Source organism: Ixodes scapularis, unplaced genomic scaffold (genome assembly GCF_016920785.2).
Source record: "Ixodes scapularis isolate PalLabHiFi unplaced genomic scaffold, ASM1692078v2 PGA_scaffold3__209_contigs__length_174095766, whole genome shotgun sequence".
Taxonomy (NCBI): domain Eukaryota; kingdom Metazoa; phylum Arthropoda; class Arachnida; order Ixodida; family Ixodidae; genus Ixodes; species Ixodes scapularis.
The window spans coordinates 15,850,814-15,862,940 of NW_024609868.1; the positions used below are offsets into that span (position 1 = coordinate 15,850,814).

General features: G+C 46.3%; 1 protein-coding gene across 7 annotated transcripts in view; it reads left to right on the forward strand.

Annotated features, from left to right (window-relative positions):
• Positions 1-11,819, forward strand: part of LOC8050678 (dynamin-1) — a 44,688-nt gene extending 32,869 nt beyond the window's left edge. For 4 of the 7 annotated variants that reach the window (XM_042292308.1, XM_040207452.3, XM_029991184.4 and 1 more), the window contains one exon: positions 10,001-11,819. In XM_042292308.1, coding sequence (XP_042148242.1) covers positions 10,001-10,076 — 76 coding nt within the window. In that variant the 3' untranslated portion in view covers positions 10,077-11,819. Of the gene's footprint in view, positions 1-2,988; positions 4,080-10,000 lie in introns of those variants that run through there. The other 3 variants (XM_040499855.2, XM_040499856.2, XM_040499857.2) reach the window with 1 other exon arrangement.
• The last annotated feature ends 308 nt before the right edge of the window (positions 11,820-12,127 follow it).

Sequence of the window (12,127 nt, forward strand, 5' to 3'; positions counted from 1 at the left end):
TCGGAATTGGATCAAAGGAGCGATGGAGCCCGGAGGAGTGTGGAGGAGATCATTCCTTTGGAAGCCCCCAACACACGCTTTTGCGGGGTACACACGCACACGTGTCGTATGGGAGAGTGGGAGTGTTTACCAAAAGTCGCTTAGGTCTGCGAGTTTGAGAAAAGTGGCCGGTCCCAAGTTCGAAATCGCCAAAGAATTCAACATTCCGGCATCGACTGTTTGACACTGTCCACCATTTTGCAGTACAAGCAAGGCATACGGGAGAGGTTTGAGAAGTTCCTCATGCAAGAGAAAGCGCACCCACAACCCGAAGATGAGAGATTGCCGACTGCTTTGCGCACGTCTGATTTTCTCTAGCGAGCATGCTTGCCAAGCCAGTGCACGATTACCAGAACTGCAACAATCTCTAGAGGAGTATATGCAAACATGTCGGCGAAGCCACCGAGGATAAGTTTGATTTGTTCGAGCTTGTCGATGCAAACATTCTCGTTGTTGCTTCTATCACGGATGCTGCGATTGTAGACCTTGCGTGCGGCCAGGGTAAACACGAAGCGACGTCGGCGAAGCACCTCGGGAAATGCCGACAACCATGGATACGCTGAACGTCTTACGACTGCTTCGAAACAAAGTGGAGTGCAGCGGCGGTGACAGTGTTCTTGCGATGCCTGGAGGAGCTCGAGGAGAACTGATGCTTGGATTAAATTGTCGGCAAACTCCACTTAATTCTTATTTTTTTACTCGGTGAAGCAGCTGCTTGTTGTTCATAACCAAGGTGTGGTTGATTAAATAAACACACTCGGAGTGTTCCTCAGTGTTCCCATCCAGCTTCAGGACTGCTGACGCTGCTTTTTTGGTTCTATCGCTTTTATCGAATTACCACTTATATCTAATTTTTTTGCCCTCCCAATGACTTCGTTATAACGAGGGATTACTGTATTAGTCTACAATTTCTTAGGTTACATTGTGGCATGAGTGAGTCTACAGGACTTCAGTGCTGTCTCTGTCACTTGCAGAATTATCCTTTGAATTAATTACTACGCTTCGTACGGAGCACGGACATCTTGGGGACTCGCAGTCATAACTCAACGTGAGCCCTCATTGCATAGTCAGACATACTCTAACTGTACTGTGTGAGTAGGACTCAATAGTTTTATCTCCACTAGGAGAGCTTAATTTCTATGAGAGTGTAGAGGAGACAGCAATGATCTAACTCTGTCAAATTGGTTTAAAGGTCAAGGGCACACGGTTTAGTCTATTGTGTTGTTTTATCACTGACATTAAAGCAGAAATTTGGTGTTTTTAGTTACTAACTTTCGGAAAAAGGTTTATTGAGGACCTGTCCGAAAGAGAGGCACTCGCTTTCAGAAATATGGTTTGATGACTGTGTGTCAATGGTGAGGTTGCTCTTTATGTTTCAAAGATGACGAGGACTGCCGAAGTTGACGAAACATTGAGTGGTTAGAGATCTGTTTATTTGGTGATTCAGTTTTAGTTTTACAAACACTCTTCTCCAAACAATAAAAAACTTTTGAAAGGCGATTTTCAAGACATGTGCCATGAAGTCTGCTTCAGCCCTGCTGTTAGCTCGATGTGGGTCTTCCTAGGTGGCATGTAACGGGTAGTTTTAGAGGTTTCGGTAAGGGGGCTTCCTCTTGTACCTTTTGTTTGGTTGTACTCAATGGTTCCCTGATATGCCAAACAGTTGGGATGCAATACATCTTTAGTTCTATGTATAATATATAGTGCAACAATTTTACTTAGCATTGCAATGTGTAATATGTTGATTTTCAATTGTACACATATGAAGGTTATTTTGTAGGTTCATAACATTTTAGATTGTCTTTGTTTCAAGTTTTATCTATTTTACCCGTGTGTGCTTATCTTTTTTAGCTCCTAATTCTTTTTACCGGGTTATTTGTCTTCACAATTTATGGCCATAGTGTTGGGAAAGCTTGGATGCATTGGTTAGTAGGGAAGCTGTGCAGAACTTCCTTACAGGGGGATTTTGCTTTTTTCTGTCATTTCCACAAATTCCTCGATTATATTGAATATGGAAGCTCTGTCCTGAGACGGGAAACTGTTTCCATAAGCCGTTTTCTAATATGCTTTTCAACGGTGCTGAGGGTTGGTGATGTGGCAGTCTTTATGTTTGCAAATTGGCCTCTAGGAAACGGCTCCCAAGCTATGTTTTCAGTCTGTTACCTGTTGTACTGGGTATCTTGTTCCTGGGATGTGTGCTTAGAAACGTTTAGCATGTAAAGCCTTTATATTTGTGCTATACTAGCAACTTTTGCGGTGCACAACCTTAGAGTAGCCCTTCGGGGGAGGTCTGTTGCATACTTCTGGCACGTTTGCCAGACAGATGCCACTAACTCCCGGTCGTGGTTCCACTCTTTCTCTTCTTCCTGTCCCTGCCTACCTCTCCTATTGTTCGCTATCCCGTGACGCCGGCTTCTTCCTGTCGGCGTCCTTGTCTCACATTTTTTTGCTCCTTCAATTCTCCTTGCTATTATCCTTTCCTTGCGGTTCCCTTTTGTGCTACTTAATTTTTTCTCGTAATTCTCCCCTATTTTCTGCTCTCATGCTCGGGCATCTAAAATCGATTGTTTCGTTTTTTGTGTGCCACATTTTCCTGCGCCCTTATTCCTCCCCCAAATCATTGCCTCAACTTAATTCGCGCCGCTTTTTTATTATTTTTTTCTGGCGCTTCGTTTTGCCCTTGCGCTTCTTCCTCTTTCTGTCATGCACTGATGCCTTCCTCCCTTTTCTTCCCCCTGTTCCCACTTCACCGTCCCGCCACTCGCTCCAACGCCACCATCGCCTTCTTTCTTTTTTTTTTTTCTCCCCCATCTCGCACTTCCATCTTCGTAACTCACTATTCCGTTCCTGCACCACCTTCTTCTGTGCCTCCCCCTCTCTCTCCTCTGTCTCTTCCGCCCTCACACCGCACTCCACCGCCTTCGGCCGCCCGGCGGGGAAAAACACCAGGCGTGGCTCGTTGCCCAGCGTGCCGCCGCGCGTGGCGCAGGCGGCTATGGACAGCATGCTGGACGCCTTCGGCATGCCCATCAACAAGTGAACGGCTTCGACGCCATGGCGGAGGCCCATGTGTCGGCCTGCTTTGCCCCCAACTGCTCCACGTGCTCCACCTCGGCGCGCACCCTGGGCCACGGCAACCTGGCCACTGTCGGGCGCTGTCCCGGCTGCTGCACCTGCTGCTCCGTCTGCTCCAGGGTGGCCAGCGGCCACGCCCACCCTTCCTCCTGACACCCCCCGCACTATCCTTGCCCCGCCATCGATGTCCCGCTCGCTTTATGTCGGTGGCGGCGGCGGCTTTCTCGTTCGCACCCTGCTTGCTACGCAAGCTGTACTCTGTCTGGCCCTACGATGGACCACAGCCAAGGCTATGGGTGTCCTGGTCCAATCACGAGCTGGTTAGAAACCGCGTCGTATATTGCCCCGATAAGCTTATTGGTGTTCCAAGGCGTGCAGCGATGAAGGCGTTGAAAGAATGCACTGTGTCTCGTGATTGGGCTTGGCAGCCCACAGCCTTGGCACTGGTTCACCATGGGGTTGAGATGAAGTGTAGTAAACTGCAGAATGTCGTCCTATTCGGAAAATCATAATGGGGGAAGGTTTCAATTTGGTTTGAAGAAGTTGAAATCGGATAGGGCTTTATTTTTTATGGCCTTTTCAGTGGGAGGTTAGGTCGTACCATTCGGGTCTTCCTTGCACTGTGGAAGCCAGGAATTAAGTATTATTTGGTCTAACTTTTTCAAAGTGGTTTGAATGCGTGTGTACACAGTATGCACTGCCATAATTCCCGCTGAAAAGAGCAGCCTAGTCTTTGTATGCCCTATTAGCCTTTTCGCTACTGTGACAAGCGTTACTTGTAAGCTTCACACTAAAGTTAATGAATATTGCCCTGCACATATGCTTCATGAGTATTCTTGGAAAGGTACAAGTTTATGTTTACAAATATCATATTAGTACGCTTGCACGCGAGTGGGGATTGTCGACTGTTCAAAGAGGGTTAGTGATTTTCGTGGCCTGTTTTCCACCTTCGTAATCTCAACCCATGCGAAACAAGGCAGGGCAATAGAACCTCCATCCTTCTCTGTCGCTTCAGTCATTCCTTTCCTAGGCGTGTTGATAAGGTGGACTGGGTACCGGGTGGCGCTTAACGCCCTTTATTGTCCCACTGATGGGGTTTGGGTATTCCTTTGTCCCATCCATTGTGCACTTCTTTGTAGTTCAGTTGTGTGTATACCCCCCCTGTCACAGTACAGCTTCTCGGTTTGTGCAGAGGGGATAGAAGTGCTTGCTTCTAGCTTGTACTCGGTTGTAATCTTGGTACCTTCCCATTCACTTCTTTGCCTGTGTCCATCACCCTGAAACTTTATGGTAGCCACTTTACCCCCCACAGTGCCCTAGGGGAAATGATCTTTCATATCCTCTGCTTTGAGTTCTAGTCGTCTGAATACTCTCTAGTGCAATGGGACACTTGTTTTTTTCGCTCCATAGTCCCATTTGGATTGTCTGTTAGTCTTGTGCTTTGCTTTAGACTGAATCAAGCTCGATTCCTTGCATCCCTTTCACACTCCACTGCCCATTCATGCTTTGCGGTGAACTTTGGACACTGCCTCAGCATTGTAATGTCATGTCCTTTATGAATCTAAACAGAATTTTTAACACTCCATATTTTTTTTTTAATTTTCTTTACTCTAGATGACTCGTTTGCTTAGAAAGAAATATGGAATGCATCCTCCTGTATAGTCTGTTCTTTGCTTTTGTCCTGCATGTGCTGCTTCTTTCTTACTGTAGGAACAGCTGGCAGCCATTTGATTGCATTCACTGTGTCAAAGAATTTTAAGTTGGTAATTTTCTTTCTGTTCTTCGTTGCAGCATGTGCTGGTGGATAATAGCTGGGTGCACTTCTGAAGATCTGAGTAGCAGGCTTGTTCAGCATTCCTCTCTTTGTAAAAGTAGATTTTTTTTGCCAAGGTAGTAAGGAAATTTTTTCGGAAAGGGTTTACTTATTTGGAATGTGGTTTCTGCGACAGTTGGCGGCAGTGCACTTATATTTGAGATAGACTAGTGTATGGTGGTTGAAGCGTCTATTGGGGGAACTGGAGGGGTAGCAGTGGTCCTTGGGATAGGCTGCTTTAAAGGGGTTTTTGTTTGGGCTTGCACATTTAGCTTCCTGTGGTGTAATTGTCTGCTGTGACAGATCACAGAGAGTTACATCTTTCTCAGCTACTGCCATTCAGACTATTGTCAGAACTACACTGAGGAGGTGGATGTTTTGGAGTCGTGTTGCAGTAATTGAAGGAACATTGGTGTCGACTTGAAGGTGCAACCGTAACACAGACAGAAGTTGTCGACTACCACCAGTTTGTCTTGGTTTGGCGTCTTGCAGGTTTTCCGAACTCGATGGCTCAAGATTTTCATTTCCAAGCTCGAATACTTTGGTTGTTACTGGGCTTCTCTGTAAGTCGTGCTGGTCTGAAATTGTTTTTTAAACTGGCTATTGTCTTTGAATTAGGGTTTAGGTTCTTTAAAGTAATTTTTTCTCATCTTAACTCGTATATGCTTCAGCATCAGTGGTAAAATTTGCATATGTGGGTTTTGGCAATGGTTAGGAAAAGTGAAGCAGTTTGGTTCCTTTATCCCGAATGCTACAGCATTGTGTTGTCGACAGAACTGACACCTCACAGAATTCCTACCGACAAAGCCCAGCTTGCACTTGTGGTGCAACTTCAGTTAATCCTTCAGCCATGTTGGCGATTATGGATGCCGTACGTCCACTACAGCATTCTGGGATCAATTCTTTTTCAGGAAACTGTTTATAAGCTGTGTACTCGATATTTCAAGACACATTATCTGGGTTTCTGAAAGTTAAACATTTTTTTGTCATTTCTGAAGTCTCTGGGTTTGTTCTAGACTGTTCATTTGTTGCATTAGTGTGATTCATCAGGCATTTCATTGGTTTTTCTATGTTCACCATGATTGATCCTAGCCTTACTAAATTTTTATTTCCAGATTAGTTAATGGATACAGTTAAGTATGAATTTGTTCTACAATCCATTCACCTTTGGCCAGCTGGTGTTGTGATCAGTTGGTACTGTGTCAGTTTTGCTAGCCTTTTCTTTTTTGGCAATGCAGCATATGTCGGCAGGCCCATATATCTCCAAAGCGATAAGAACCAGCTGTCTTCCAGGTACCACCGTTCTGGTGTACAGTGAAGTTTGAAAGCATACTGACAAAGAAGGATATTTATTTTCTCTGAGGGGAGCAAAGCAAAGTCTCTTGTTGTGGCATGCTTGTGATAGTTGTAGTTCAATAACAGCTGTGTCGTTCAGTCATCTGGCTATCAAGTCCAAAATATAGTCGTTGGGAGTCTGAGTCGTCTGCGGGGGGGCATCGATGTTGCTGAATTCTCATCTGGGGCGAGGTGGCAGCTTCTTGAAAATCTTTACCTGCGGTATACCGTGGCATGAAAAACACTGTGCTGTTTGTGTTCATCAGTTCGTTTTGCCTCAGCTAAAAGTTAAATCTGCAGTGGAAATCCTCTAAAATTCACCATGGATATTCCGGAATCAGTTGTTCATCTTTCTGTTTTTTAGAAAAAAAACCTCCAGAAGTTAGTGTCGTAGGTGTGAGGTAGTACTCGTAACACCAATGGAGTAGCAGGAGCCAACATTCGCATTGCATCGGTGACCGTTCTGCATGTCGGAGGTCGGACCTGGGCACTGCAGATTGGGTTCCAAGTTTGAAAAAACTGTCTGCACCCTCACTACATTCACTGCAGTGGCTCTGTGTATAGTCCTAGTTTCATTGTGCCATGACTGAATTTCTCTCCAGTGATTCATGAACTACCTGTAGGACATTCATTGAAGCTGGTTTTCAGTGAACTACCTAGAAGTAATCGGAAAAAGTACTAATTTAATTGGTGCTGAAATTATTCCCATGACTACCTATGTGCAAGTTAAAATGCACCCAAACGCTATGGAGTCCACCACTTACTCATGATGCAGCGAACTTGGTATAGGCAGTCTCTCAGCGTGTTGAGTGCTACTGTCCCGCTCTCTTGACAGCACTCCCATAGAGCCATCGTTTCCAGTCGAAGCAGTGCAATGAAGCAAAGTTCACACCTCTTCTGATCGCGAATTGCCAGTCGGTCTGGCAGCCGCATACATAGATTTGAGAATACTTACAGTTGTTCCGGACCTTGTTACAAGAGTGCTGCTAGTTGTTTCTGGTTGCTGGCCATTCATCGCTGGAGGTAGAACTTCCTGTTCCAGGTTTGGAACGGTTCTGTGGCACTGTTTCTGGTTTGGAAGTTTGCCATAAGAAAAAGAAAAGGCGATTGCTCGCAGCCATTTTCTCGCTTTCATGTTGGAACACCTTGCTTTCCTTTCGGGAAGACGTGGCAAACGACCCTTCCTGTTCGCCGCTTTTCTGGGGGAATTATTTCTGGAGGCTGACGGCTGGCTCATTTATAGATTCATGCTTCAAAGTTTTTTCTTTTCTTTTTTTTTTTTTTTTTTTTGTGTATTGAAGGAAGGTCAGTAACTGGCCAGAAGGCTGTCTATTATGCCTGCTTAGTAACTGTGCCATTAGAGTGGAGTCATAGGGGAGGACAAGAAAACCCCCAGGTGCGATTTGTGGGCATCCCTTGAAATGGACTCTTTAAATTTATACTCCGTCTCATCGCAGTGTGGGCTCCCGCTAAGGACGCAAGCACGATCTCCTTTCTTTTAAATGTGATTTGGCTACATGAATGCTCATGAAGCGGAATCGGCGATTGAAAGTCACTTGCTCGCGCTCGTAACCTTCGCTGGCACCAACACTATGGCGAGGTGAAGTACAGTCACTCCAATCTCCCACTGCCCTTGCGCAGATCCAGCTTGGGGTTGCCTCGTAGCACAAAGACCATTTAGCGACCAATGTCTGGTCTTTAGATTGTTAGAATCAGTGCCCACAACCGCTTGCGTTCGGGTGGTCAGTCTTCCCGGCGAGAGAAGCAACGCCGCTTCGGCATGTTGCGCTTCCGGCAGACAATCATCCTTCGTCGCCCACGGACCCCCTTCGTGTTGCCGTCGTCGTTGACGATCTCCCTTCGGCGCATGTATGCTTCAGAACGGAGGGTGGCGGCACACTTTGTGTGCCCGCTTTCTCCCTTTCACCGTTTTTGGTCTCCCTCTCCCCCTCTAGCTGAAGCATGTAGCGGCAGCAGGTCAGCGCGAGACGCAACAACTGATCCAACTCGTATCCCTTCTGGTGTACGCTTCTCGGTGTGTCGCCTGGCAGAATTGTTTTTTTTCCGCAGTGAGTCAGCCTCTGATCGCGTTGGTCGGCCTACGTTCACTTTCCCACCATCCCCGTCTTTGCGCCCCCCTGTATCGTGGAGCATTGGCTGTCAAAACCTCATGTCTCTTTCGGCGCTCACGAAAACTGTAACCTGTTTGTGATGTGTAACACCAAAGTAGAAGTGTGTGGTGCGCATACCTTTTTGTGGCTCTATGTACATAGGCAGTGCCTTCATGCAGGGCCCCGATGGCAAGGGCAGGAAAGTGCTTGGGACTTCGCGTTTGGTGCTTGTCATCTCTTTTGCTTTTCTCGTGGTCAATGTTGCTTCACACTCCAAGGCCGGTTTTGCTTGGGAATTCGCCGTGAAAGAAGGTCCGCACATGCGAAGTGAACATGTCAACCACCATGATGTCATGTGCTGTTATGGATTGCTAATGCTGTGGCCATCTTGTTTGCCTTAATCAAGCTTCCTAAATAGTCTGGAGGGATGTGCAAATCTAAGAAGGCTTATTGAAAGATGGCCCATGAATTGGCGGTGCACAGCAACATTTCAGCTTTGTGGCTTTAGCCTTCCAGCCCAGTGGACAACTTCTCGTTGAATGATCGGGTTGAAAGGCCGACGAACGTTTAACTGCCTGTTGGTGTTGCTGTGTGGTGCAAAAGCAGTGCTAGTAGGGGTCCCATTTAAATGTTCTGTGACTGTATGACCTGCTCACTGTTTTCCTCGTTGAATGTTGGTCAGGCCAGTGCACTTGACTGCTCTTGCCAACACGGTCCTGTGGGGGTAGGCAGCAATTATGCAGACTCGAGATACGTGTGCCAGTTACCACTCATGTTATCGCGCTTCAATGCTGCAGTAGTACACTGTTCTAGAATGTCGTGCCTAGAACTTCACTGTTGCAGGAGATATTCTGAACCTTACTTGTGAGAATCAAGGAAAAGAGCTGTCTATTATATTGATCAAATTATGGTTCTTGTTTGTTCAGATTTTTGTTCTGGTGTTAATGTGGGCAGATATAAGTATATATATAAAAAAGAGCAACTTGTTTTGTAGGTGTTTGAATTCCTCCAAACTATGCTTTTGAAATAGTCTCAAGCTGTACCACAAAGAGCAAGCTTGATGGATTTTGACCCTCTTGCTTTTTCTCACTCGTAAACTCCAACTGTTGTTTCATTGGATCTGTTATCTCTTCACTCAAACTCACAATATTGAAGCATACTCACATAAAACAACAGCCCTGTTCACGAGACCATACCTTTGTAGAACTGAAAAGCAATATTCATAAATTTAATTTCTTTCTCCCATAATTCATACCACGCCACAGCTGTTTGCAGGATGTGTTTGTGTTCATTTCAGCCTGGTGATTTTGCTTTATACTCGTGCACCATCTGTTTTTTTCTCAAACATTGTGTAGTTAGAAGACATTTTTTTTAGTTTTTGAGATTTCAAGTTGCATTTTGACCTGCATTGCCTGTCGTATCTTTTGTTAGATGCTACGATGCATATATGGGAATCGTTTCACAAGCTTCCCCTGGGTTTGTTGCAACGCATTTTCTTGCATCGACGCAACCGTCGAGCCCCCATCTGCAGCTAACGAGCGGTAGTAGGGTTACCTTTCTCACCTTGGTTTGCTAACTGGTTTTCTTGGTTTTCGTTTTCCTCTTTCCGTTTCCGTGTCCCCCACAGGCGCCCGGTGCCGTCTGTCCCTCCCAGAATCCCCGACAGGCCCCAGCAGGTGTCCTCCTCGCAATGGCCCTACTGAGCCCCCCCCTTTCCCCCGCTCCCCCTCCCACCAAACAAAGACACAAGCACATGAGACTGAACTAGTGGGCCAAGTGGAGGCAAACATGTGGTCCAACTGGGGGTGGAGGGCGGCGTGACGACCGCATCGCAACCAGCCGCAGGATCCGGAAGAGCATTCCAAGGAGCAGCAGCAGACGGGGTGCGGGGGAGACAGACGCTCCGGTTTTCATCCCCCCGCGACCTTCTCCGGACGCGTCGTCTGTCGAGCGGGCGACGACGACGGGACGTCCAGAGTCCTGCTAGTCCTGGCCTCATCTCCTCCCCCTCCTCCCTTCCTTCATTACTTTTTGATTGTGTACGTTTGTAATTACTGTGATTGCATTCGCCACCTCTTTGGTTGTCTTTTTTTTTTATTGCAGCATTTTTTTTTTTTGTGGTTGCTGGTTTTTGGTTTATTATGACATAGCCATTTTTTTGTGTTAACATTCAGAAAGGTGTTTTCCACCTTATTTGCAATGGTCTTTTTTTTTTTTGTAATAAATTTATTTTGAGTGGTGAGTTGGCCTATAAAACAGGCCTGTCACAAGGTGACTCTGACAACAGGCTTCAACACATTTTTTTGGAACTCGATTGAGGATGCTTGGTTTTTGTTTCATGTTTTTTTTTTTCTTGTTTTGTTTAGAAAAGCATGGGCAGATGTTTTTGTGTGCCCTTCCGTACATTTTTATATCTGCATTGTAATGAATTCTTTTAAAGGGCTAATTTATTTGTGCAAAATGTTCATTGAAGGAAGGAATCGAGAAGGCGTGGCTTGTTTTGCTGATCGTCTGACTCAGAGTGATATGGTTTGGAAGGTAGGAAGGATTTCCGAGGTCCCGGGGCTTGGCGAAGTGGTCGACAGTTGACGACGACCTTCTTCTTTCCGCAATGGAACTTTGAGATTAGCCCTGTTTACGTTAGTTGCTCGCCCTTTGTAATGTAGCATTTAGTATTACTTTTTTTTTTCCTTCTCTTGTTTAGATTGTGGAAGCGAGGATGCATGATTTGCTTAACTACACCAAACTGGTTCGGTTGTTTGAGCTGCGTTTGTTACCGAATTCCTCCGTGTTGTTCATAGCAACTGTCTTCGCTGCGTAGCGCACATCTAATGGTTCCACTTAGTCTCCGGTGCTTTCGTTACCTGTGGTTTCGTTGACACACTGCGGAGCCTGGCTTGCTCGTCGAGGGTGTCGGCAGCCGTCATGCAGGCATGAGAAGCCGGCGATGCCACAGGTTGGTTTTCCGCTCCCCTTTCTGTTGCGGCACTCTCGACCCCGTCGGCAAGCCCAGCTCTGCCGATTCAGAACTATTGCGTACTCTCCTGACGCCACGCCATTAAGAGACGAGAGGCGCAGTAATCGCACTCAAGACAAAAGTGCAACATTTCTCTCTCGGGCGCATAGAAGCGTGTACGGCAAAGTTTTAGCATCGGTAATTACCGTGATTCTCTCTCGGCCCTAGCTGTAGCGGAGACGTGACCCTGTCCCCCCCCCAATTTCCCAATGTGCAGATGCCTCTACTTACTCTTTCGCAATGTAACGAGTGTTGCGCAGTGCACTCGGAACGTGGAAATTGTGCGTGTTGGCGTTCAAAGTGTGTGCACACTTGTGAGAATGTATGATATATATGACAACTGCAGACTGGGGACTTTGGTGCCAGTAGTGTACACTGGCAGCGATGTGTGTTTGAAGTTATAAATTAAAGAAGTATTGATGTTGGCGAAGCTCTGCCTTTCTTCCTTTCTTTTGTGTCCTTTCTGGTTGGCCTGACGGTGATGCTTTAGCACAGCACATTTGCCTGCAGGTCTCCTCTGAAGCTGTGGTGGCTACACCGAGGCTATCTTCAGAGGATTTACAAAGGGAGGTTTGCGGATCCTTTGGGAGTCAAAGAGGCACTTTGGGGTTGGCGAGCTCTACTCCATCTCGCAAACATTTGCAGTGCAGACAGACATGGGCTCGAGCGTGTGGCATAGGAAAGTGTCTCATATGCTCGAGTTCTTGTGCAAACAAAAACAATCTGCTGAGCTAGGCT